General features: G+C 35.0%; 2 protein-coding genes across 20 annotated transcripts in view; both read right to left on the bottom strand.

The window, feature by feature from the left end:
• Positions 1–150: 150 nt before the first annotated feature.
• On the bottom strand, positions 151–6,065 carry LOC105318400 (cytochrome c oxidase subunit 5B, mitochondrial). The gene is made up of 4 exons (XM_011415508.4): positions 5,801–6,065; positions 1,999–2,081; positions 1,567–1,672; positions 151–343 (listed from the first exon to the last, which is right to left on the bottom strand). The coding sequence occupies exons 1-4, from the start codon at positions 6,015–6,017 to the stop codon at positions 225–227; spliced, it is 525 nt and encodes a 174-aa protein (XP_011413810.2). The 5' UTR covers positions 6,018–6,065; the 3' UTR covers positions 151–224.
• A 638-nt stretch (positions 6,066–6,703) lies between these two features.
• LOC105318395 (focal adhesion kinase 1) overlaps positions 6,704–26,528 on the bottom strand; it is a 28,491-nt gene continuing 8,666 nt past the window's right edge. For 3 of the 19 annotated variants that reach the window (XM_011415501.3, XM_011415502.4, XM_011415486.4), the window contains 26 exons: positions 21,475–21,666; positions 18,272–18,447; positions 17,664–17,751; positions 17,324–17,403; positions 17,008–17,125; positions 16,697–16,837; positions 16,401–16,484; positions 16,104–16,311; positions 15,209–15,262; positions 14,499–14,570; positions 14,095–14,151; positions 13,371–13,400; positions 12,804–12,818; positions 11,911–12,008; positions 11,694–11,778; positions 11,142–11,245; positions 10,750–10,865; positions 10,429–10,529; positions 10,154–10,243; positions 9,776–9,980; positions 9,604–9,683; positions 8,820–9,487; positions 8,385–8,532; positions 8,055–8,242; positions 7,731–7,811; positions 6,704–7,626 (listed from right to left, as the gene is read on the bottom strand). In XM_011415501.3, the coding sequence (XP_011413803.1) occupies positions 7,414–7,626; positions 7,731–7,811; positions 8,055–8,242; positions 8,385–8,532; positions 8,820–9,487; positions 9,604–9,683; positions 9,776–9,980; positions 10,154–10,243; positions 10,429–10,529; positions 10,750–10,865; positions 11,142–11,245; positions 11,694–11,778; positions 11,911–12,008; positions 12,804–12,818; positions 13,371–13,400; positions 14,095–14,151; positions 14,499–14,570; positions 15,209–15,262; positions 16,104–16,311; positions 16,401–16,484; positions 16,697–16,837; positions 17,008–17,125; positions 17,324–17,403; positions 17,664–17,751; positions 18,272–18,447; positions 21,475–21,555 (3,381 nt within the window). In that variant the 5' untranslated portion in view covers positions 21,556–21,666 and the 3' untranslated portion in view covers positions 6,704–7,413. Of the gene's footprint in view, positions 7,627–7,730; positions 7,812–8,054; positions 8,243–8,384; positions 8,533–8,819; positions 9,488–9,603; positions 9,684–9,775; positions 9,981–10,153; positions 10,244–10,428; positions 10,530–10,749; positions 10,866–11,141; positions 11,246–11,693; positions 11,779–11,910; positions 12,009–12,803; positions 12,819–13,370; positions 13,401–14,094; positions 14,152–14,498; positions 14,571–15,208; positions 15,263–16,103; positions 16,312–16,400; positions 16,485–16,696; positions 16,838–17,007; positions 17,126–17,323; positions 17,404–17,663; positions 17,752–18,271; positions 18,448–21,474; positions 21,667–22,331; positions 22,463–22,527; positions 22,681–22,717; positions 22,875–22,904; positions 23,025–23,898; positions 24,018–25,872; positions 25,891–26,528 lie in introns of those variants that run through there. The other 16 variants (XM_066065440.1, XM_066065438.1, XM_011415503.4 and 13 more) reach the window with 16 other exon arrangements.

Here is a 26,528-nt window from a genome sequence, read left to right as displayed (position 1 = left end):
TAGATTAATAGAACGTCATAACGTGGAGTTGTCTCATACCACCTTAACTTTTGATTATTTTACTATTTCAAAACAAAAGTTATCTATCTAGTGTACAATGTATTTCAAACTAGAAAAAGAAAGTAAACACAGCATGATACATGTCAAACATTTATTTCAAACAGAGGTATAAACATAAATTAAAAACAGATTTGCACAGTAATAGAGATAAATCAATGTTTCATTTATTTCGGGTCTCCGAAAGCATCAACTTCTTCTAATCTGAAGAAAATCCCACACATACACCTTTGTGGTTCTCCCTTGTGTAGCCACATGTATTGAAGAGTGTCCGAATCCTCATCACCTAGAAATCAGAAACAGAAATTGCACATATACCAGTTACCAATTTCAGCTTCAACTAGAAAACTGACCAGTCAGGAAGGGCCCCGCTATGACAATTAATATAGAGAAGTGAAAAAAACTTTGAATTCCATCCTCTTTATATTAACAATGATGAAAAATAAATGCCCGGCAGAAGATGTAAAGAACTGGAATATATAGGATCTCGTGATTTGTAGTTGGATATGATTTTCATTCAACAATTAAAGTGTTTTTTTCTTGAGCCTTAGTGAGGGGATAAAACATACAAGTTGGATAAAAATCATATTATACTACAAATCATGAGATTCTATTTATCCCATATTTTATACACCGCAATCAATGTTTACACTGTTTATAAAACTCTACATTATTTTACTTCATTATGCCTAGGCAAATCCCATTGTAATGTCACAACTGTGGGATATCAAAAGTCATATCCACGGGATAAAGTGGGTTAACATGGGACGAAATAAAATTTGTTAAAAAAACAAAGAATTGATACCAATGCAATGATACCTAGGCTTTGCTTCTTTTCAATAAAATTATTATAAATCATTGTGTACGGTATTTTAACCAAAATAAAATATGAATATTTTATTTTAAATCCATATTTCAAAGAATGTACACAATACTTCACATCATTCAAAATTGACCTTAACTTCAAAACAAAGTTCATTTGCAGACACAGGCAGTGCAGTAATTAATCTCAATGTGACAGATAAAGATAAAGCTTAGGATTTTCTTCCTGTGGAAGGTTAATTAATCCCAAAGGACAAATATTGCACAGCCTTCCATGTATACAATGGTAACATTCTCAGCAGTTATCTCTCTTTGCCCATTCATTCTCAGCAGTTATCTCTCTTTGCCCATTCTTCTTATGCATAGTTAGGAATCTACCCCACCACCCCAGCTCCAAACCAGAAGACATAGAGAACCAAACTTAGCATCAAAATATGTATTTCTGCCTACTGAACTACCATACCAAATTTGAACTTGATTGGGCAACCATAAAAAAAGTTATTAGAAAAAAACAGGAAATTTGTGGACGGAAGAGTGACAGACGGACGGACAGAAGGACGGACGGACAGAGTGATTACTATAGGGCACCCGCAAATCCTTGCGGGGCCCTAATAAACAGAAACCTTTACAAACATATACCATAAGAGATATTCTAAAAGTTTACCAGGTACATTATTTTCTACTTACAAAGACAAGCAATGAGTCTTTTTTCTTTTGTTGATGGTATCACATGTGGGTTTAATATCTGTCCAAACTGTGGGGTCATGTGTATAACTCCTGTCATATAGGACTCCTGTAAACATCCAAACATAAAGACTATCAAGTCATTGAAATTATGAACTAAGCACAGAGAGCTACAAAAATATTTTTCATTCATCTTTAATGATGTTCTTTTAATGTAAATACCGTAAAACATTTAAAAATGATCATTAGACAATAATAGCAAATATTACTACAAAATAAAAATTAAACATAGAAAACCAAAGTTTATGAACAGAGTACCAGTACATTTTGATATAACTATTGAATTTTTTCATTCTATCAAATACTGGCATATTTATCTCTGGATTTTAAGAAGAGGAAACATGTTTATAAGCAAATCAAAGTACAATGTTTCACCTTTGTTTCATTGCTTGTGAGTGCTTCATGGTGTTCTAAACCGAGGGCATTCCCAGTAAACTCAGGAATCCCACCCTTTATTTCTGGAAGAGAAAATAATAAAATACTTGAGTTAATTAATCATACAGACTTCAAAACTCTTATTGGATATAATCATATAATATATTAAAAATGCAACATGTAAATATCAACTATCATATAGAACTAATCACACAGACTGTGGTTATCTATTTTGGAGAGGGGGTGGGGAAGGTCATCATTGTTTTAAAGGCTAATGTAGATTCTTAATTATACTCAAGGAATTAATATCTGTGTAAAATTGCGAGAATCACCCTTCACAGATTTTAAAATCTCGCCATTATTTTTGAGAGTTAAGAACGATAAAAATAAGAAAAAAGATCTGCGATTGAGATTTTATATTCTCTCAATTTGATAAAATAAGCAGGATAATGGAATTAAGTAATTGCATAATATAAGGAATTTAAAACAATAATAATATTTTCATATCTGGAATCCCTCTAGAATCTTTAAATATCACTGAAAAGAGTTTGTCATATCTAAAATGTTTTCAATGCATTAAAACATAAATCCACATATTAGTGATCAATAATCTGCATGTTTCAATCTCTATAGTTGTAATATCATTTTCTAACATAAAAATGGCTTCGGATTAAAATAAAAAAGTTCATTAGTATCACTTCGTAAAGATTAAAACTGATCAAAAGTATCATGAGTCTTAAAATTGGTTTACCAGAAAATTGAATGTCAATGAAGTTAAAGGATACTCTGAGGAATACATTTACACTCTGCGCAAGAGATATTATGCAATAAAAAATTAAATGGGTGTTATTACAATGCAGATTTTATACAGTAGGAAAGGAGGAATGAGTATAAAAATACAATGCAAACATATGGCTGGAATGGGAATCGAACTCGGGACCCCTGCAACTCTAGTCAGGAGCTCTACCACTGAGCTATCCTGGCCGATATCCACGGTCTATATAGCCCCAACTACTACATTCCTCCCTCCTTAAATAGTCTTTGACCATGAAGACCCAACACAAGTTCACCTTGTCAGGACTTATTAATTACCAGGTATATATATATGCCTGAACAAGGAAGGCCGCGGCACCATCTGTAGTAGGAAAGGAGGAATGAGTATATAAATACATGTACAATGAAAACATATGGCTGGACCGGGAATCGAACCGAGGACTCTAGTCAGGAGCTCTACCACTGAGCTACCCAGGCCAACATCCACAGTCCATATAGCCCCAACTACTACATTATAATAAATGACCTTACCGTTTTGATAGTTAACTAACTTAGTAAATGGATGTAGGCTATGCCTGTCTACTTCTCAAAAGAGAATATTTTTACACCCATCCGGAGCTAGGAGTTTATATACCTATCTCTTCTTACAGTATCGCATAGCCCCCTAACTCCGTCACTACCCTAACTCTGTCACTTTCGGGAAACTCCTCGCCGTTTGAAATCAAGTACGATTATGACGTCATTTTTTACATGTCAAAAATCTTTAATCAAATGTCAACAATTTGCAACGGTTAAATTTAAGAATGTGTCAAAAAATAACAGAATTAAACCTTGTTCATTTTATGCACCATTAATTGAGTGAAATCAGCTAAAACTTTTTCACGGGTGCACTAAAATATCGATATTTCTTACATGCGGGCCCATTCGATCATTTACGTTGGTCAGCCATTTTTAGAGAGGTCAAGATGAAACATTTCACATGTAATACATTTTTGGTTAAAGTACTTAATACATTTTTTTCAGTCCGCAATAGCCTTTATGCACTACTCTTGATGATAACGTCAAATCGCTCATGCCGATACTTTTCCCTTATGCAGGCCGATTGCAGGGTATAGATATATCCGGTATATCTCTATTTAGAATATGCTACATTTCTAGAAATGTAATAAATTAAATAATATAATAAGTAATATATTAATAAATGATATAAAATATTTGAAATATATATGTAAGGACATAAATCAAACGGCATCCATACATTCTGAAAAGGCCATTGTGATTGTTGTTACATGGACCCATTAATGATTTTTTATTCTGGCGATCATTTCATTTCGATGAAATTAAATACAATTTAAATTGTATGCACCATTTTTACTTATTATAAATTGGCCTAGATACAAATGAAGTTTTCACTAAATTGTTAATGTGTATTCATTCCCTGCCATATCATAGAGCATGTGGGTGACGGAGTTACGTTCATAAGATATAATAGGCACGCGTGATAAACGTCGTATTCAGAGGGCTTATTTGAATAAAAATAATAGCGAGCGCAGCGAGGCGGCGCGAAGCGCCGCTCGCGTAGCGAGCTCCATAGACAACGTGTACGAACGGAGGAAATTCGAGTTGAAATCTGCACATTGTTCAAAGAAAATTTTATGAGGCCACGTGAAAACGTTCTACTATCCCAGTGATCCTTTGCGGTGCATAGCAACATGGTGGAACAGAAAGTGTTTCTACGGAAAATTCTTACCTCTACATCGCATACATCATTAAAAAAAATCCATCTAAAAACATTACAGTAAACAAAGCTTACGTAAAAAAACTGAACTTTTGCTGACATATGACGTCATTTCCTTCTCCGAATTTGTCCGACAATTTACGAAAACTGTCGAGCGCAAAAGAATGTTAACTATGACGTCACAAAGATCTCGCGTTTTAATTTCCCGCGATACATTTAGAGGTGGATCAAGCATATGTACTGGATCCTGTAGGAAGTACTCAGTATCAGTGTTAACGGTGACTCTTTGGCTGATTAGTTTTGTTTTGATGATTTTTTTTTTGCTTAGTAAATACACATGCAAGTTCCATGCTAAATTTATTGTTAATATATATTGATTCAATCATATATGCATACGTTAGGTAGGTGACAAAAAATTATTAAGAAAGAAAAGTCTAATCATTATTAGATCTACGTGCAGCCACGTCATTTTGTAATGAATAGATAAATGAAAAGAATTAAACTGTTAAAATATCTACCGGTACATGTATTTGTTATGTAGTTGCATATGTGGTCAAATAATATTGGATATCACACACTAATAAAGGGGTGAGGGCACATGTCTACAACGCTTATATAGCGTACAAAAATTAAAAAGATTTAAAACAAAATTAATGTCACTGAGGAAAATAATTAAAACACGGGTTACAACAAGGAACAAAATGAGAAATAACAAACAAAATTTATTTTTACTGATTTTAATGATCATTATTAAAAGGTAAAGAAAAGATAAAACATAATTGTATCTACATAAAAAAAAACGGCGTTGTGTTTATCAAAATATTTTAATACAATGTAAGTCTGTTTAACATTTTATTAATGCTCAGTGGTAGTTTGTTTAAGTGTATAAGACTAGGAAGGGCCATTGGAATAAAAGTTTGATAATTTCGGGTTCCTTGCGGTGGTAAAAGTTTTCGAGACAAAGCCAAAGTTTTTTGGTTAGGACAAGTCCACGGGTTGCAGTTAACAATGATGACAGATGTGTGGTTCCTTCTGCGCTCGCCCCAACGGTCACACCGTAAAACATATTAATATTTTTGTTAATAATTGTTTCAGATTATATTTAGTGATTGCAAATGATAAAAACCACAAACAATAATTTACATTCTGCTTATGGTGACGGAGTTTGGGTACTCGGGGATATACTAAATTATAAACACTTTGTTGCCGTACTAAACTTATAGCGTGTACACGATTGCTTCTTAACACAACGTTAAAATACAGATATGCATATGATTCTTATGAAACTACCTGCATTTGCTCGATATATAACTTTAGAATCTTCTGGGGAGTGCAAGCCTTTTTCCTCTGAAAATGGTACAGAAACATCTTTGTGCTTTGTTGATTTTTCTTCCACAGAAGTTGAGTCTGCCTTTTTCGTGTTTTGCAACGTGTGCGCATACACAACAGGGACTCTACTCAACTTGACAAAAGTCTCTTTCAAATTACGACACAAGGTTGTGGCCATGTTGTTACTTAATATTCTGTCCAATGATGATTCCCGAGGATGTCTACGTTTCCATAAAAATACAAAAGGTGTTCCGAAAATACAAAAAAATTAAGTCCTTCCTTTACTGATTCGTGCGATTAAATACACAAGAGACCCGTGGGCTTTAACAGTCACCTGAGTATATCGGAAACATTCATTGCAAAATACTGGCTGTAATTGAAATTCAAAGATAAATCAAATAAATGATATGGTTAGGGCAGCAGATCTACACAGCTTTTTAATTATTTATTATACCTCCGTATATTTTTTCTGTGTAAAATTAAAATAAATTAGCACTACAAAATGTTAACTGAGAAATATACCCGTTAGTTTAATGGTGAATAATAATAGAAATTTAATTTCACTTAAATTTCATCTGTTATTATTGGAGTTTTTCTTTTTATCTCTTGATAACTAGACATTGTTAACCAACAACAAACTCTGCATTGCTGATAAATAAAGTTGTCATGAGCATAATAACATACCTATTTTCCAAGTATTCAGACAAAAGCAATTTTACTGCCCCAATCAAAAGAAAACATTTCGTGACAGAGGCATTAATGAGTTTAAAAACAAACGCATGACAATGAACAAAAACAGAATTGAGGTTCTAATAGGTCATCCTGAGTGACTCGATCAGGTGACGTCAAAAATAACTGCAAACATCAGAGTTCCATGAATTTTATTGTACAGCAATAAATAAATGGCAAGAGAATATTTTTCCCTTTTTACAACATGACATGTTAACTTTTGACAAATGGCGTGCAAGAAGCTACTCCACAATTGTTTCCATACTAAACTCTCATACTTCATTTACATGCATCCACAATGATCATGATAATGCTATTAATACCGTACTTTCAAAATTTCAGATTACACCTAAATATTCTAAAATAGTAAACCATTAAAAGTAAATTTAATATTTCAATGTATAAATGAAACACAGAAAAACCAAAATTAAATAAATTCAATATAATGTACAAATAAAACTTTATAGATTCAAAATGTTCAATGCTTTGTTACAATCAATGCAAAATTTCTAAAGTAAACACATTTGGAGCTGATGCTGTAAAGTGTAATTTGGTCCATAAGTAAGAAATTGTAGGTTGTTTTAAGTTTATACAAGCACTTCTTCGCTACAATATAAGGTGCATACCTTCTGGACTAAAGCAAGGCCTTGTGATGAAACACTTGTTTTGTGACCTCTGACCCTGGGGGTCTTTACTGTTGACCCGGGGTCTTGACCTCTGACCCTGGGGTCATAACACCTAATGCTTCCTTTTCCTGGTTACATGTAAAGAGAATAAACAGTTTCCAGGAATGAGTACAACCTGTTATTATGCACAGTCACACTGATATACAAGACAGTTAACTATCAGCTGAGACCACTTTGTAGTTTCACTTTCACTCTAGTCTTATCTACAATATCAAGCAAGTTCTTGGAATCCATTGCCAACACATGGGCAGCTTTCAGCATGCCCTTTCTGTACTCAACATCCATTGTTGTTGTGCTATATTGGATGGCTAATTTCATGGCTGCAATAATGGATGCCATGTCAGTCGATAAAACATTCTGGGCCATCTGAACCTGTAATCAAAACCAATACAACATTAGCAAAACACCTTTTAAGATAATCGAGTTAAGAGGAGTTCTCCATCATCAAATATGGTTTATCGCAACTCATTGCTGACCTCATGGACAAATGGTGCTGGGAGTGTAGGAATGAACTCGTCCACTGCACCTAAAAGAGCCCTCAGCTTCACACCGACATCCTACAAAAACAAGCAGGAAAACTAACTTCAATGTGTTGGTAATTTTAATTTTGATCTAAAAAATTTAACAATACATATTCATAGAAAAGTATTCATTAGAGGGCAACACTCTTGTTATTCATCCACATTGTACCCAGGGTTTATGTGATTGTCATACAAAGGTAGACATCATGTATGTATCAATAGTCAGCCAACTACCCCACTACCATGACACGTTAATCTTAAATAAAAAATAATCTTTACTTTGACAAGATTGGTGTACTCCTCGGCTTTCACGTTGCTAGCTTCCTTTGTCAAGACCATCACCGACCTAACAACACTTGTGGTGCTGTTATAGATGTTGTCATTGGATCGGTCTAGGTCAGGTAGTTCAGGTTGCCTTGGTGATGACAGACCATCTGACTCACTCGTACTACTGCTTCTGCTCCCACCTGGAATGAGTAAAATTCCATTTTTCTTTGTCATAAGCTAATGATTTAGAATCTAATCAAGGAGATTACATGTCTCACATTTTTAAATGGGTTATTTGTTTGTACTTTCAAACTGTGCCATCAGTGATCGTTCTACACTTACTTGAGGTGTGGCTAGGCACTCTGGTGACCACATTTGGATGGGGAGGAATCTGTGGGTTCTCCTTCTGTGTGGGGAGACCATCCGTGGGAGAGCGGTTATTCTGAACCCTTGTCTCCTGTTCGATTGCACCAGAACTTTTATCTCTCTTCTACAAAACACAAACCCAGCAACTTTTATTTTTTGTGTTGATTTTGTATTCAACAAAAATGACAATAGCTTAGTGACTGTAATCTACGTAAGGTTATAGATTTGTTCATTCATGGTTCAATCTTCAGGAAGAAGCATCATGATTTTGGTACGGTATTTTTTCTTGCAAACTACAGATGGTAAAAGATCGATCTTTAGATAGAAATATCACCATTTTGGCATCCTCTCTTAGGGAGGTTTTCCATTTCAAGTTATATGTTTTATAAACCAATTCACGCGTTTGCCTACCAGGTGTTTTTCCGAGTCCTGCAGCCACTTGGCGTCCTCCTCAGACTGTCTCTGCTGAAGGCGTAGCTGTTGTTCTATCACAGTCGTGTCTTCTGAGTCATTCAGAAGCCTCACCGGCACCGTCACTGCTGGCGCCCACTCGCTGTCTGGAGAGGCATGATTAGAGTGAGGATTCTGAGTCATAATATCTGATATCACAGTGGAATTGACAGGAGATGGAGGAGCATTCCTCTGGCCTGTAGACAACATTTCTGACAGTTGTTGGGGATTGCGGGGAACATTATAACCAGGGTAACCAGCTCCTCCCCGGCCCATGTCTGGAACCGACTCGGAGTTCTGATGGAGATAGTGCTGATGCTGTTGAACTGATGTGTATCCAGATGAGGAAGGGAAGTAATTCTGTAGGTTGATTTCTCTGGGTCCTTGATGCTGGGGAATTACTGACATGACAGGTGGGCCAGTGTGAGAGTGTATTGGGGGCTGCTGGGGGCTAGGTCCCAGGGGCGTGCTGTGACTGATGGGGAGATGAGTGGTGCTCCCCCATTGTGGGGGGAGGGAGTCCACACTGTGGTTATTGGAGAGGTTTGGGGTGGATCCAGCTGGTGTCATGAAATTGGGACGGGCTGGTTTTGGCGGGGGTTCCTCAATATCTGATCCACTTGATCCTGCTAAAAAAATAAATGTCAATTGAATTTTAACAAAAATATATAATATTTCACAGTAATTTAATAATAAACAATATTCCTGTAAAATTATTCAGGGCAACTCTATCAAAAAAACTTACTCCAATTTATTTCTTGTATTCTACGGTTGTCTCTTTTCATCTCCTCAACTTGACGATTTCTTTCTTCAGCTAAAATTTCTCTGTAAAAAGTATTAAACCATTGGTGACACACATGAATAAATAATCTATGAAACATCTCAGGAGAAATGTTACATGAATTCACAAGACTTACTGAAGGCGGACTTTTATGTCAGAAAATGAAGGCCTCTTGGAAGGTTCATATGACCAGCACTGACACATGAGATTGTACAGGGAGGGGGGACATTCCTGTGGGAGGGGCAATCGCTCCCCATTCTCTATCTTGCCAATCACATCATTGTTCTTCACTCCTTGGAATGGTTTAATGCCATACATTAAAATCTCCCACATACACACTCCTGGAAATAAAAAAAAATTAAGTCGTATACAATAGCTAATCTACAACATGCTTCTAAAATTTGAATTTAAAAGATAAAGCTCTTTGCAATGAGTGTGAATCTACATACATGTATCTTAAACAAGTATTGAGATTTTGATGTCATTTTCCAGTCAATCCAATACTCAAACTTACCAAACATCCAGACATCACTAGCTGTTGTGAACCTCCTGAAATTGATGGATTCTGGAGCCATCCATTTTATAGGAAGTTTGCCCTTTGAGGCTAAAATTGTACAAATTTTACAATAAGATGTCAACTCATTATCAATTCTGGCCAGTATTAAACTATACGAAGTCTCAGTGTTGCATTTTCCGTTTTTTTGTCGCATTTCAAACAATCGCAAAAAGCGACAAATGTGATGGGCAGCGCGAGCCCTGAATTATCAATTTATAACTCTTATACTGTACCTTTATAGTAACTTTGTTCATCCACAACCCTTGACAATCCAAAGTCGCCAAGTTTGACACAATCATGAGATGAGACCAAAACATTTCTAGCAGCTATGTCCCTGAGAAAGAAAAGAAACTGCAGGTCAATTCAAATGCATTTACAATGCTTCCTTAAAAAAGAATTTGACAAACAGAGGTTGACTTACTTCTTTATAAAGAGACAAACAAATTATAGAAAACAGTTTCAAATGTGGGCCCGTTGCAAACAGTTGATACTGTATATACCGTAAGTAAGAATTTGAAATAAACATATCTATGTGTATATATGGATATCTTTACCTGTGGACAAACTTCTTGCTTTCGAGGTAGGAGAGGGCCTTACTGAGCTGATGACAATACAGCATCAGGGTACACAGGTCTAGTCTGGTACGGTTGTTCTGTAGGTAAGCTCTCATCTAGACAAAAAAACTACAACCATCAGTAAATTCTACCACAATACATTATCAAATTAGTCTTGTGGACATACAATGTACAAACTGACAACCAGGTAATTAAATTGCATTTCCAGCTATTTCATTCCCATATCAGAGTCTCTTTGGTATATTTCTAGTTAAGCATCTGGTGACTATAGGTTAAATGAATTTCCTTTTCATCGGTACTTTGTAATATGGAGTTGACTATGGATTCACAATGATTAAATGATACAATAACTGGTAAGCAGTAGTTCTAACCTCTCCATGCTTGGCCAGCTCCATGACAATCCAGACAGGAAGTGTCTCGGAACAGATCCCGACCAGGTGAATGATGTGGGGGTGGTCAAACTGCTGCATGATCACTGAAACAGGAGAACAACTACTTCAACACAGAGATCAGGGTGCAAAATTCAATATGCATATATGGTCTGACTGGAACCAAATGTACATTTTAGCATACTGTGGGTTCATTAATATTCAAGGGTATCAATTTTCGTGGATAAAGTGGAAATCACAGTTTCAAGGATACGTAAATTCGTGGCCAATGACCCTATCAATACAAATTTTTAGTAGAAATCGCAGTTCAATGAATATTTAATCTCAAGGATAAACTTAACAACAAAAACAACGAAAATCTGTATTCAACGAATATTGATGAAACCACAGAAGTATGTAAAAATAATAAGTTGTTTAGACTGTGATAATATTTACCTATTTACGGATACCATGAAATAATTGTGAGTGCATGAAAGAAAATACTATCTACTGAATATTTTATACTATTAATAGAACTAGTAATAGGATACATACATGCTTCTTCTAGAAACTTTTCCATCATGGAGTCTTCATTATCCTCCTTGCAAGTCTTGACAGCTACAGCAGACTGAACTCCATCCTACATATCAATTATAAACATATAAGAGAAAATCTAAACTTCAAATACAGACATATACTAGGTAGAATATAATACCGGTACTCTTGTCAAGGAGTAACACTTAGCAAACACTGTGCAAAGTCAGGCACCCACCTTGTCTGTAAAGAGTCCTTTGAACACGTCCCCAAACTGTCCCTCCCCCAGCACCTCCAGGAGTTTGATGTTCTCCCGCTTAAGCTCAAAGTTACGACCTGGAAAGGGCAGGACAGTACATGTATTAGGTAAAGGGTAAAATACCATTTGTGCAAAATAGCATGCAAATCTGAGGCGTACCATAGCTTGCAACTGATTTTTTTTAAAGAAATAGATTGCAATGTATGTCTGAAATTCCAGGAAATCCAAAGATTATCACAAGTACATTATAATCACTCTGATTTATGATATCATCGGGACTTAGTATGCATTAGAGCCAAACTGCTTTTGGTCTTTAGATATCTAGTCTTGTTATTTTTACAATCGCATACCTTTTTCTTGAGAAGGTTGACATGCCAAATGTTAATTTTATAAATAAAATTCAAACCACCTTATAAATATAAAATTTTCATAATGCTGACCACAGTACATAATGTACCAGTTCACTACAGAACTATGCCACTATAAGGGTCATTTGCTTATCAATATTAAATCAAAATGCTCATGAACTAGCAGGATCTCCTCAGAGTTGACTTTATCAATAAAAACAAGCCATGCATTAGCCACATACGGTTGATCATGCCTTCTAATGCAGGGGATAATGATGGCAGTGGTCTCAATGATTAACCTCAGAAATATCTATTGTTTAAAAGATTAAAGTTTAGGACTTCACAGGCAATAGCCAACCATACTACATCGGAGTTGTAACTGTTAATTTTTTCATGTCCATTGTCTGATGCAGGTAAAAGCAATGGTTTTTTTTCTCTCTAAACATGTTTATCATGTAATAATGAGTATCAATTACTAAGATTCATCATGCCATACAAAAGCGGATTTATGAAATATATACATACTATATTCTTCAACTCCTAAAATCATTTTACAATTTGTTATAAACCTGTTAAATATCAAAGTTAAGTGATATTCAAAACAAAAGGAAAAAAACCCAGACTGTTCTCAAATAAAATTTGTGCTAATTATTCACAAATGTTTACAGGAAAGAATTTTCACCACTAAATCATGCTGTTACTTACTACTTCGTAGAATACATTTACAACAGGTTTTTTTTATGAAATAGGATGAGTTCAGAAGAATGATTTTTCAACCTCACTACAGATCTCTTTATGAGTTAAGGCAACATATTAACCAGGTGTACACAAATGATAAATGTACCCATTACACAACATCCAGCATTTTATCTCCAACAATTTCTCAGGGGAATTAAACAGGCTTCAAATATATTCATAATGACTATGATGTATATATATCAGCCTATATGTGTTTGTAGCTGCTGGGCATAAATAGTTTAAGATTTAATGCAGGTAAAATATCATAAAAATTAAGTTATATCATCTGGTGATGTAAACGGACCAGACATGCATGGAGATACAGATCATGATGCACTTGTTTGCACAACTCACTTTTCTTTCGTCGTCTGCTACCCAGAGGGCCTATGACAAATGTCAATGAAGATGTTAAAGACATAGCAGAAACCTTGCTGTGTTATGGAGCAGAGAATGAGAAAAATGTCTTAGTTTGAATTTTTCTTGAAAGAATACAATCAAAATATTATGTGAGGAGGAAAATATTGTTAAATATTGCTTTTAAAAGAAAAATTAAAGTCCTTAAGACTAATTAAAGGTAAACTGAACAAAATCAAAGGCAGACATCTTAGTTAGAAAAATTTGTGCTTATTAGGAAGTTTGAAGATAAAATGGTCCAAATCTGGCATTATATAATTTGCAATGAATGTATAATGATAAATAAGGAATTGTATGTTAAGACTAAATGTAATATATCTCACAAATTGAATGTCATATATTAGATCAGAGCTTCATTCTGGGGTTGTTTGGGATGATAAATGGCTATGAACATAATTAATAATTAAATACAACGATGAAATACTGATAGTTAAGGAATAAGAATATCAATGGTACTAGTGTTAAAAATCTCCAAGAGAGAGAGAGAGAGAGAGAGAGAACATGAGAACGAGAGAAAGAGAGGAAGAGAGAGAGGGGAAGGAAGTATCAGAGAGTTTTAAAAAAGGAAGAAAATATCAGAAATGCATTTTTGATGAGAAATGAGAAATGAGGCTGTAGAGAGTGGGTAGACTTGAGAGAAGCTTGGTTAGCTTTGTAATCTCACCTGCTGGTGTACTGTAGTCACCTTCATCTTCCACAATCTCAGCGTAATCTGAAATTCCTGTAACACAGAGCGGTTATAATGAGCGGTGACATACGATTACATTGTACACAGTGGAGTGATATGACAGTGTGATGGGTAGAACCACATGCCATGCACTGAATAACCACAATAATCAGGGGGTATTTTATAATACATTGGTTTTAGTTAACGAAAACTTTGCCATACAGCCACACACACCATCTAAATATTAGAAACATCAATAAGTAAATCATAATAATAAAAATCTCATTCCACATACAAATAATTGGGGCCAAAAATTACTATAATTATAAAGGCTAGTGAAGAGTAAATACACTGTACCAGTAACAGTCATTTTGATTGACTTGAGGGGTGGATCTACTTACTTTCGTGGTGGATGGCGTCTTTCTGTCCAGACTTCTTCATGCTGGACTTGGGTGTCCGTGGAATGCTATCCCCTGAAGTGGCAATAGAAACTATAAACATTTCATGGTCACATCACACGTATTAACTGGATCAAGCACGACAGGAAGCTGACAAAGGACATCATTTCCTGTGGTGTCATCTAACCTCAAGGAATGCGAGTAATGCAGCTCATGAACTTTGATTATGCAATCTTTGAAAACGTCCTTATGGTAAATTTAGATTATGATGTAATATCATGTACAGTGCATGTATATGATTATAAGATTTTAATCATTCATATATCACTAATCATAAGTAAGGACATGTCTACAAAATCTGATACTATTTATACATATTTTTAATTTGAATCAAACCACACATGCTGTGAATTCTTAAACAGGGTAAAAATCAAGGGACTGGTGCTGAATAATTGAAACTGCAGTGTTTCTTTTATATTTTAACCAAAACAATATTTTGGGGGTTTTTTTTTGGTCAACTTGTAAATTTCAGGAGATGAAAATCTGTGAAAATCAAAAAAAAACAAAACTTGAATGTTAGAAAAAGCTACTAGATATGTTGATTAAAAATACAGTATTTAAATATGTTAGTATTACAATGAATAACAAACGGTAAAAAGTAATGGTAGAGAAGGATTGAGAAGTGTGGCATGCATTGGCCATGCATCACAAACCTTTTTCTAAGCGTGTGAGCGCTTCTTCCACTGATAATTGCCAATCCATAGACGCTTAATAGAATCAGAGGAAACTTATATTTATAGAACACAGGTACCACTTTTACAACTTTTAAGTTTACAAAACAGATAACTTCACAGATTAATGTGGTACACATATGAGAGAGAGCCTAATTCATTTCTGTGTGAAAAAGTCGTAATACAATGAATATATATATAGAGAGAGACCAGTATATTTGTTTTGTTTCCTTAATATATTTCCTATAGATCTTAGATATTATTGTTACATTGTGCACATGTCAAGTCTAGAGTTACTCTGTATCAGGCACAAATAATGTATATTGAGAACACTTGAAATTTAGCCATATATGTACATGTAACATATATTATGTAAATGCTAAAAGTAAAATGCAAGTAAACCATAACAATTAAAGTTCCATGATTAGATTTCCTTATATTAATGATTTTTTCTCTAAATATTAAACATAAATTAAAATTTTATCATATCTAAATGCTACAGCACTTCTATTTTTGGTCTGGTGCTTTAATCAATGATACTCAAATTGGAAGAAAATGTCCCAATAATTTATATTAATTACAGTATCTTATTAGTAGATATACTTAACATTTCCTTAGAGATCTTGCAGATATATATGTGAGATTTGACCATGCAGTATGAACTTTCTGTGTAATGTTTATGCACATCATAGGCATAACATGTTTTGTTTCGTGTGAAAGTTAGACTAGGATCTACATTGAGAGGAGCTGATGAGCAGACATACTAAATGTGCCTTGTCTTCTGTACAATAGTTATACAGCAGTGTACACAGAAAGCCAAACAAATGACAAGACATTGTACAAACAGACGGAAATCAGAGCATTGAAGTGAACATACCTTTTCTTGTCCACAGCGATGTGTTGATGTCATGAACGAGTCGACAGTAGCCGTCAATAAGGTCGGCCATGTCTTCGACCTCGGAGGGCGAGGAGGTTATGGTCAGGGGGTCCACAGCTCCGGCGATACGAATCTGGAGAATCCCACGATCCTCCTGCGTAGTCGTCTGAATGGACTTCACTTGAGAGAAATCGGCCATGTGTACCGGCTGGAAAACATGGAGACAGATTAACAATGAATGCGAGTTTGGGTAATTTCCAAGTAGAAAACATTCAAATCAAGCCCAGGTGAACTTACAGATGAAGACTTCTCTGTCTGGTAGCTTATTCCAACCTCGGGTCCTATCACAATCTCCATAGAAATGCCCCAAGATGTTGTGGACTGAAAGTAGAATTCAAAACATGAAACAGAGCTCCAAATTTTCATATAGGTACTGACATCCTTAGGTAGCCTTCCTTAAAAAATAGCCTATACCCAGTTTTTCTTAATGAAATATTTTTCTACTTTTTGGAACTTTTGGATTTCTTATTATACAAATGGTGATGAATGTTAAAGTCAGCAATTACTCGTAGTTGTTGGTACAATACACTTACCCCAACATTACATCGGAACCGCTCCTGGTTAAACTTGTTCACGGTTGACAGAGTGTCAAAAAACTTGTACACGCACTCATGCTCCTTTAACTGGGCATACTGCTTAAAATGGTTCTGGATCAGCTTCCTTAGATTCTTCGACTACAATGACACAGGAAACAGAAGATTCATAGCTTGTTTGAAATTACAGGTACATGTAATAAAATCCCCATTCTACTTAATATTTATTTCTTTTTTCAAACACACAGTCCTTTCTTTTTCACCTTTTTTCCCTCTCAAAATTTCTGTACAATGAAACAAAATTGTCTTACCTTCATAGAGTCTATAACTGACTTGGGAAGAAATCTTTTAAAGCCAATTTCTTTTTCTAAATACTCAAAGTTGGATTTCTTGTCTAAGGCTACTTGTGGCATGTCTTTAAAAAATCGTCTACAATAGTAATAAAATTCAATATTTAATAGCTCTATTTATACCAATCAATAAATAACTGTAAACACTAGCGATTTTAAACTTTATTTACTTATAAAAAAGCATCTTTCTCAACAGTTACCCTTTTTTGCTAGTCCCATATACATGTATAAATATGTAGGTAAAATTTAAGTTATAAAATGTTTATTGAAAACATACCTCATTTCTATACAACCTAAGCGAATGGCAACTTCTGGTTCTATAGACTCTGCTATATCTCTCATATAATCATTGCGTATCTATAGAAAGACCATTCAATTTGATTGATTAAGTATAAAACATTTTATGTGATCTCTGATTTTTATATTTTTAAGAACTAGTAATCTCAAAGTTTATTAAAATTCAAAGGATTAGAATGAACAATCTATAAAGCATGAGACTTGGAATATGTAGGAAATCTGCACAGAATATATCATAACCAGACTTAATTAAACTCCTGTATCTATAATAAGATTTTCATGGTACAGAAAATAATTTTTTTTCAAACACATTTACTTACTTGGTCATATAAATAAAAGAAGGTCACTTTATCTCTCAAATAAAGATCAGAGAAGTTCTTTGGTAAGTATCTGACTCTTAGCTCATATCTAGAAAAAAACAACTTGATATTAAGTTTGGCATACCAATAGAAATATATAGCAGTATATGTAATAGTATGCATTTGATGATACATGTAATTTCAACAAGAAACTAACTATGAAATCTTTTACTGGATGTTTGAGCTTTGAATTTCCTCATAGAGGCCACTTAAGGCCATTAAGGGTGTATTCAACATGACTTCCCAGTGTTTACTAATCCACTCAGTTTCTCCATCCACCCACTCTTTAAGTTTATCTGATTTGGCTGGGAGACACAACATTGGCTGCACTAAGTGCAGTCAACTTGTAGCCATGTTGTTGGCACCATGCATATACATACAAAGCTCTTCAATCTCAAACCTGAACCATACAGAATGTTTTTAACATGCCTTCTCAGTGATTTCATATCATAACAGCTAGCACCTGCAATTATGATGATGATGCTAGTTCTGTCATGATAAGCATAGAGATATACCAGTATGACATGACATAACTACGAGTTTCAGACCGAGCGTTTGTGGGCGGTTACCTCCATTCCTCTGGGGGGTGAGACGACTCGTACTTCTGTCTGACCTGGTACATGGACAGATTGTTGTGGAGCCAGTACGACTCCTTGGACTGTAAGTGGACCAGTTTGAGGGCGTAGCATTTGGAATAGTATCTCTCTCCTGCAGCTAACCGGCCCACCACAAGTTTGATGATGTCCTACACAGAAAAATAAAATAATAGCTCGATTTTTCTATAAAACCAAAATAGCATACTCTGATAGTCTCCTCTCAGACTCTTAATTATCCATAATTTTCAAAATATTATACATGTACCTATCCTATTAATATACCCTTATTCCCTTTACCATCTCCACATTCGTTCTTTAGTATGATTCCAAGCACACATCATTTTCATTTTAAATATCTTTCTTTTTTAAGAAATGAAACATTTAAGGGGTAGTTAAGTTCATGTATCTTAACAAATGTGTCCATGCCAAAATCCAAGAACAATGCAAAAAGGACAGGTGCACTATAATACATGTAGTTTAGTTTCAGATTTTATCATGACACCGACAAAAATCTACATCTTCAACTTGAGTAACAAAATTTAACAAAACATCATATAAATATTTATTAAAAACACATATCAAAATGAAAAGTACAAATAAAAAATTTAAAGCAAGCCATGCATTCCTAACAGGTCACCATTGAAATGAAATCAAGAGTCAATTAAGTTCTAATAAATTCTACATTTTAAAAGTTGTGCAAGTACGGAAAATTTAAAATTGTTCTATTTTAAAGCGTTTTAGCATATGTTATAGTACAATGTATATTTTAAACCATAAATCTCTAAATATATACATGTACAAAGGATATAGTGGTACTGCTTAATCTTTTAATAACAACATTTTATTTTTGGCCAATATTCACATTGTTACATATAAATGTGATGTCTCAATTCAAAAATGACCTTTACAAAAGTACAAAAATTACAAACATGTACATGTATACTACCAGTATAGTATACAAAATTTAAAACTTCCTGTAAATATTTCAGAAAGTTTACTGATATTTTGGTGCTAAATGTGCAATGATGTGCACATAGGTGTAGAGGGTTTCAGGATAAAATACAGGTACCGGTAGTATCCAAATACATGTACCATATTATTTTAACTATGGTACCTGTTTGCTCATGCATACAGAATCTGGAAAATGTGCTTGAGTTCATTTTGAGAATGAAAATCAAAAACTGCTATTTCCTCATTTGACTTCCAACAAACACCCTACATGCAAATGACATTAGTTCACCCTCAAACATATGACCGTGGGAGATACACGTACAAATAAACCTGGGTCATCCTACAGGTTAATAGGGCCACAGTAAAACAACAACAACAATGGCACACATTTTGACGTTACGCATGCAACAACACTCAGCGGTCTGACATAGCTCGACCCTGCTACTTGTGGTTAGGCTCTGACTAACGTTTTACAAGACACCCTCACTTCCTCTAGTTCATTCTGTAAATACCTTATACCACAGGTCATCCTTACTAACTCTCAATCCAAACCCGAATGCTCTTCCCCCCTCCCCCCCCCCCCCTTTTAACTTTTTTTTCCTATCTTGAGAAAAAAAATTAACTGACCAAAACACTCCCCAGATAACTATGTGATCCATTAAAAAATATATAAACATTTCTAGGTGTTAAAAATAAATGGGTTTTTTTGAAAGGCATTTTCCATTTGTTCAAATGCCTTGGGCATTAAAGTATGGATGACTACGGTACATGTTCACTGCATGGATGATTAAACCAATACATTTCTCTTTTCTAGTTGTACCTGATTTCCTCTACTGTACTTTGAATGAGTCATGCAAAAACAGCTCCCATTCTACGAGTTTCTACATTCTCATTCTTCCAAGTTCAGTCCAAAATCAATAATGTATTATTAATGCTGCATCAATAATTAATTTTTGAGGGGAAGGTAAATGTATTCTAGGGGATGTTTAATATTGTAGATAATTTAATGGAGGATATTACGCATGGCACATCAAAAGGTTGTTTAAGATTCTAAGGTACTAAACATTCTATTAGAATGGCAGTACAATTTATGAATGAAATGATTCATTAATATAAAGTACAAGTCAACTCTTATGATATTAAATACATTACTTATCCATTACTTTGATGTTTTTCGTCAATAAATTGTTATATCTATTAATCAAACTCAGATGAAAGGTGACAATTTGACAACACAAGCTAAAACTTATATTTACAACCATTGTTTCTCAGAAAATAGCCCATCTGACCTACATGTACAATTCTGACCCAACTGCATGAATTACAAAGGGGCTGTATGAAATGGAAAATTGAAAAATACAAATTATTTTACAAAAAAATTTGGAGAGACCATATATGCAAGGAATGTGTGATTTACAATCTTGGACTGTCTCATGCAAATCTGTGACAGGGGGGAAAACTCAGCATGTTCACATCAAGCCAGTGCAAAAAGGTTATAAAATATACCACTACAATTTAGAAATCCCGGCTTACCATTATCTAGAAAGGAAAAATTAAATGTGTTTATGTGAGATGGTTAGCATGGTAACATATCAACATCTCTGTATACACATACATACATATTATGCATTTTAATTCTAAACAAAAAAATATGATGTTTTTGTACTAAAATGACCTTAGTGAATTAATCCACGAACAAGCTATAAGACTCTAAATAAAATGGAGTCTTGTAAATTCCAAGGTTCTTGGATGAACTTGAAGTGCTTTAATGTTATCAATGCACAAGAACTGGCTGTGCTAAGATAATGAAGGTGAAATTCTCTAAAATTCTAAACATTTCAGCATCTAAGGTAACATTGGCATGCACTGAATTCCTTGCCATTCAGTCATCTGTATTCACCAGCTAAAGTGTGTACTATACAGAGATCTGTTCAATGAAATCTGATTAAAAAGAGACATTTATAGGGATGCAAGAAAACTTTAACATCTTCCTGCACTACAACTTTACCCCCCCCCCCCTTCCCCTTTTCCTAAAAACACAAAAAATGTACTTGTATATGCACCAGTCGGACAAATTGTCAAAATGTACCCAATAATGAGCTATTGAATGCATGATTGTGTGATACCTGGATTGTATAAAGAGAAGCTTAATTTCTACAGTTTCGGTTACTACTAGCATACACTACAGTACAGCCTGAGTATAGCCCTGTATCTACACCACCCACCTTTACATCCGTCGCATCGCCATATTTCACCATGTTGAACCCCCCATTAGGGAGGTGGACTTTTAAAATGGACCTGTCCATCAGGAAACGTTTGACACGGAGGTCGCTCTCGTTTTCTGCTTCAATCAAATCCGAGCATTGCTCACATTCTTCATCTTGTATAATCTTCCAAAGTCTACTCCATCGTGCAATCTACAAGAGCAAAAGAAAACCGTTAATCGGAAGGAACAGTTTTCCATGTGTTACTCAAACTTACACATCTCATACTGTACTTGTGCAATTTCTGACACAAAATCAAACTCCAAACACACCAAATACCTTTGGACAATATCTGATCGTAATGTGTCTGTCTAATGCTCAAAAGCAGGGAAAAATATTATGTTCCACAATAAACACATCAGTATATAGAAATGGTATGGAGATACTGGTATGATTTATAGAAAATGAACAATGACATTAATGTGGTAGACATATGACACAAACAAATTGGCATACACAGTGCAGTTCTTGGTTTTACCTCCTTGGTTGCATGGGTACATAATAAAAGTGTCGGGTGGACGCAGACATAACTAAGGTTTGGTTGCCAGACTATCCTTTTAAAAATTCAACAACAAAACCGCAGAAAGAGGAATAGGCAGGGTTCGAAATCAGCAGGATCACTCAGACAATAACAGTACATTTACTGCATGAATGGTTAACAGTTTTACATATACCGATCAAAATATATCACATCAGTCAAATACATACTGAAAATCCATTTTATCTATTCATTCTGTGGGTTAATAACACTAGGATTATCATGTGCTTGTGACAAAAGTTCAATTACATGTACCGGTACACATACACTGATTACTTACATCAAATAACAGGTAATCAATGAAGCAGTAAGCTATAAGTTCACATCAAATCCTGGTGATTTGGGTGGGTTAAATTAATTTATCTTATCAGTCACATTTTCAACTTCATCCCAATATATATACCGATATATCCTAAAATCAGGAGAGTGTAGTTCCTCATTGTTCTAAATCAGTTCATCATTTAATCCCCACTTACATGTACTCGGAAATCTTCAAAATATGAGTATACTCCAAATTCACTAAAAAAACAACAACTCAAAACATCCCACTGAGTATGTTCTATTCAGAACTAAAGATGAGCCGAGCTATCTGGGCTCTTCTGTTGATAACATATAGTAAGACTTGATGAATGACTAAACATGAGATAGGTAACACAAAAACCACACCTTGCATGAATACACACACAGAACAACACTGGCACATGTGGAGATTCTTGTAACACGAGCCCTTCACACATCTGTGTAAGTAATCAGTTCATTACACCTGGTCAGTTCTCCCTTTACCGCTAAATTCCTATGACACCATTCCAAGTAGTTCAAATACACAAAATGTCAACAGGTAAACAATACTTACAGGAATCACTAACCATTCATATCCCCCCTGTACAAATAACTTCCGGAATATGTCTGTTGACCCACATTTCGACTGGCTCCTCCCACACCAGTTATGTATACTTGTATATAAGTCACAGACCCATGCATCTCTGATGGCTATAAGGCTTGACCCCTGACCCCTCCAGATTCTTGATGCTAAAGAATTTTGCCAGCTGTGATTGGTAGGGGGTACTTCACTAAGCGCTTGAAGGGGGCACCTGCTTTATTGCAGACAAACTGTTTTGACAGCCTCTTAAAATACACCAAAATGTTTCCAAATAAATACCAGTATGAATGGCAACTTGAGAAGTGATGGATTACTATTACTATAGAAGAAGAATGGCATGCAATTTCCCCATGTACAGGTTTCCTCAACACACAGTACACGCACACACAGAGGTAAAAAAAATTCAAAACTTTGAAGGGAAGGTAAAAAGAGTCAAAATCTAATAAAATGTATAGCACATTGCCAAAACATTGCAGGGAAACGCATCCACGTATGACTAACAGTTGAAATGATGAATGTGTCATTAGTGCATCATTATGAGAGCAGGTCATTAACTAGGCCACTGAGTACAGAATGCAGGTATTAACCAGCGAAACATGCTAACATCATCTTCCTATTCGTAACATGCCAACATCATCTTCCTCTTCACTCTATTACAGTGAAGCAATGAAATGAAATTGCAACAGCTCAGTTGAGCAGGTTTTCTAGAACATTCAATTTATGTTTAATATACCGGTACACAGTTTTTAGGCTTATTAATTTATGTATACTTTGCAAGTGTTTGAAGTTGTTTGGTTACAGTAATTAAGGTTCATTATCTCATTTAATTAATATGAAATCAACAAAAAAGTCCTCATGTTTTCAAATCAATGCATTTCAACTCATGTAATTTGGCTGTAAGGTAAAAAAAAAAAAAAACTCTGAGGGACTGACAAAAAAAGAAAATTCAATAAGAAAAAAGACACACCTCATCATTCTCGTCGTAACAGGTAGGACAAAAGCAGCCCAAGATCATACCAATAGCAGGGTTATTTCCAAGCAGAGTCCACAAACCTACCGTCGTCAACTCACGACTGTGAACGTCCTCACTTACAGTACAGGGGAACCAGCTGAGCAAAAGAGGTTTCAAATTGCAACCACTTCACCTCTATTGTTTCTAAATTCCTTTTCACTTACCGTTTAGAGTCGTCACAAGTATGTGGACTCGATCAATTGACACGCTGACCTATGTGCAATATCTTGTAATTGAGGAAATTATTCAAACTTACAGATGCCTTATTCTTATTTTTTTTTCATGATAAAAAAAAATGAAAGGAAAAAATAGAGGTTATTGTGTAAATAAAATGAAGCTTCCTCAATATTATGATTGACAGAAACCAAATGGCATTTTCCTGATAATGAATTACACGTATTGTCAACTACCAAAGAGAGGCATCAGTGTCTGTGTTGCAGACATATTACCAGTACATGTATTTATTCAGTTATTGAAAATAATGTTCATTGACAAGTAAAATGATTGTCGGTTAATTTATACACTAAGATGTACTAGTAGCTTTCAGATTCCAAGACTGAGCAATATCTCTATCATTCAAAACTAGTATCCTCTCTCCCCTATGTTAATTCTGGACAGGCATCAGACAGAGGCTACAGACACAATGTGCTATTTTATTGACATCACGAGACACATTATTTCTCATCTGACTAAACAAAAAATAAAACCAAACAACCAAAAGCCAATATCTCATGAGTCAAATGCCTAATATGGGAGTTGTCCAGATTTGGTTTTATCAATCCGTCATTCAAGTGAGCATTTATGACATGCCCAGGACACTATACAACAGGAGATTGTTGCTAAGAATAGTGTTTACAATGATATATTGACCTTGTGCTATCCCCCACTGCTACTGTATGCACCAAACAATCTTATAAATAGCAGCAGGTAAAGCTAATTAATGAATATGAGGGGGAAAAAAGGTGGTGGTGCCATCGAGCACCACAAGATATACCGGTAGATAATATATGAATTATGATGGGGGTGGGGGTGGAGGGGGAATTAAAATTCAATTGATGCACCCAATTATGGAAGAAGTTCAAAGGTATGCAAATATTTGAAGATTTGCTGATTTGACTAAAGCACTGCAGGAGACATTATTGAATGGGGTTGTTTGCAGCAGGTCAGTCAGACCTACGAAGCATAATCCTGTACACTTTTCACACATACTGGTTTAAAGGCAAGGTACCTGTACCCACTAACAATGTACCTCTTTATTGAAGTGAATAACATAAACCAGAAAAATACTTTTTAAGTGGCCTCACCAATCTATTTTTTTGTAATGTGCCAATTTTCTTCAACTATCCCATTGGACACCACTGAAAAGAGATTTGCATTACTTTTTATGATTCATGACAAAGCCCTTACAATGATCAATACGAAGTGAAGCTCAATAATGCAGTCCCCGTCTGACAAGCAAAGAAATAACACATTATAAATATTGATGGATGATTAGGTTTTGGAAAAAGAGAGAACAAAATAGAAAGTTCATGAAATAACGTGAAGCCCACATTTTTTTTCCTTACACAATTATGTTGCTGTAATGTTCAGCCACTGCAAACCAGATTTTTTTTTTCTCCTGACAGAGTATCCCGCTGATTTTGGAAAGCTGGCAATATTACCCTCAAAACCTAACACTTTCTCCTTGTTCTACAGACACACAAACAAACAATAGTGTAGCGAGGTGATAAATATCCAGTTAGCTCCATGAACTTTTTTAATTAAACTTCTTGGAGTGCAGACCCATAAATCTTGGCCCATTATGAGATAGGAAATTAAAAACCCACATAAATCAGTTCATAATGAAAATTTAAAGTGTGCATAAAATCAGACCTCTAGGTGAATGATCAAGTAGGATTCTTGAATTAACGATCAACGATCAATGCATACCATTCCTATCAATTAGATAATCCATTCATCTTTTAGATCTGTTCAAACTTATCACTGATATATACATATAAGTGGAGGGTCATGTGGAACAATGTGCTTTAATATTGTAATGTGAGGTCTTCAATGCTTTGGATCAGAAGTCTGTTATTCTATGTAATTAATGGCTGATGCTTTAAATGTACATATATTTTAGTAAATACATGAGAATGAAGCAGTCAAGCAAAACCTGGGTCAACTGTCAAATGAAAATCCCTTTGGATTTTCTAAGGTTAGTGTTTCCTCGAGAGGATTTTCTGTTACAAATCACATTATGTGTAATAATTGCTTGCCTTTGTATGGGAATGGAATTAAACTTCAACAATAGATAAACAATGGAATTACTTCCCAAGCACACAAATTTAATCTGCCCACAACCAGACCTGGGATGGTCCCATCCAGCCTTACAAACAAATAATAAGGAAGTCTTATATAGACAATAAACCCTAAGCCTGGTGCTAGCTAATGCCTCAAAATAACTGCCCTTGTACACAAGGGTTTAATATCATGAAATTGCAAAGTAATCACTAAGGTCCAAATGGAGTGGAAATTCTTGAATAATTTATGCACATGCAATGAAATACTGTGAGGCTATAAATCAACAACATTGACAAAGAGGT

Source organism: Magallana gigas, chromosome 7 (assembly GCF_963853765.1).
Source record: "Magallana gigas chromosome 7, xbMagGiga1.1, whole genome shotgun sequence".
Taxonomy (NCBI): domain Eukaryota; kingdom Metazoa; phylum Mollusca; class Bivalvia; order Ostreida; family Ostreidae; genus Magallana; species Magallana gigas.
This window is presented reverse-complemented; position numbering and strand designations above follow the sequence as displayed.

Bases quoted from the DNA above. Each gene is read 5' to 3' on its own strand.
- LOC105318400 (XM_011415508.4), bottom strand. From the start codon at position 6,017: ATGGCCACAACCTTGTGTCGTAATTTGAAAGAGACTTTTGTCAAGTTG. The intron at 2,082-5,800 runs GTAGTTTCATAA...TTTCTCTTCCAG, and splicing joins TATATATCGAGCAAATGCAG to AAATAAAGGGTGGGATTCCT. The intron at 1,673-1,998 runs GTGAAACATTGT...GGATGTTTACAG, and splicing joins TCACAAGCAATGAAACAAAG to GAGTCCTATATGACAGGAGT.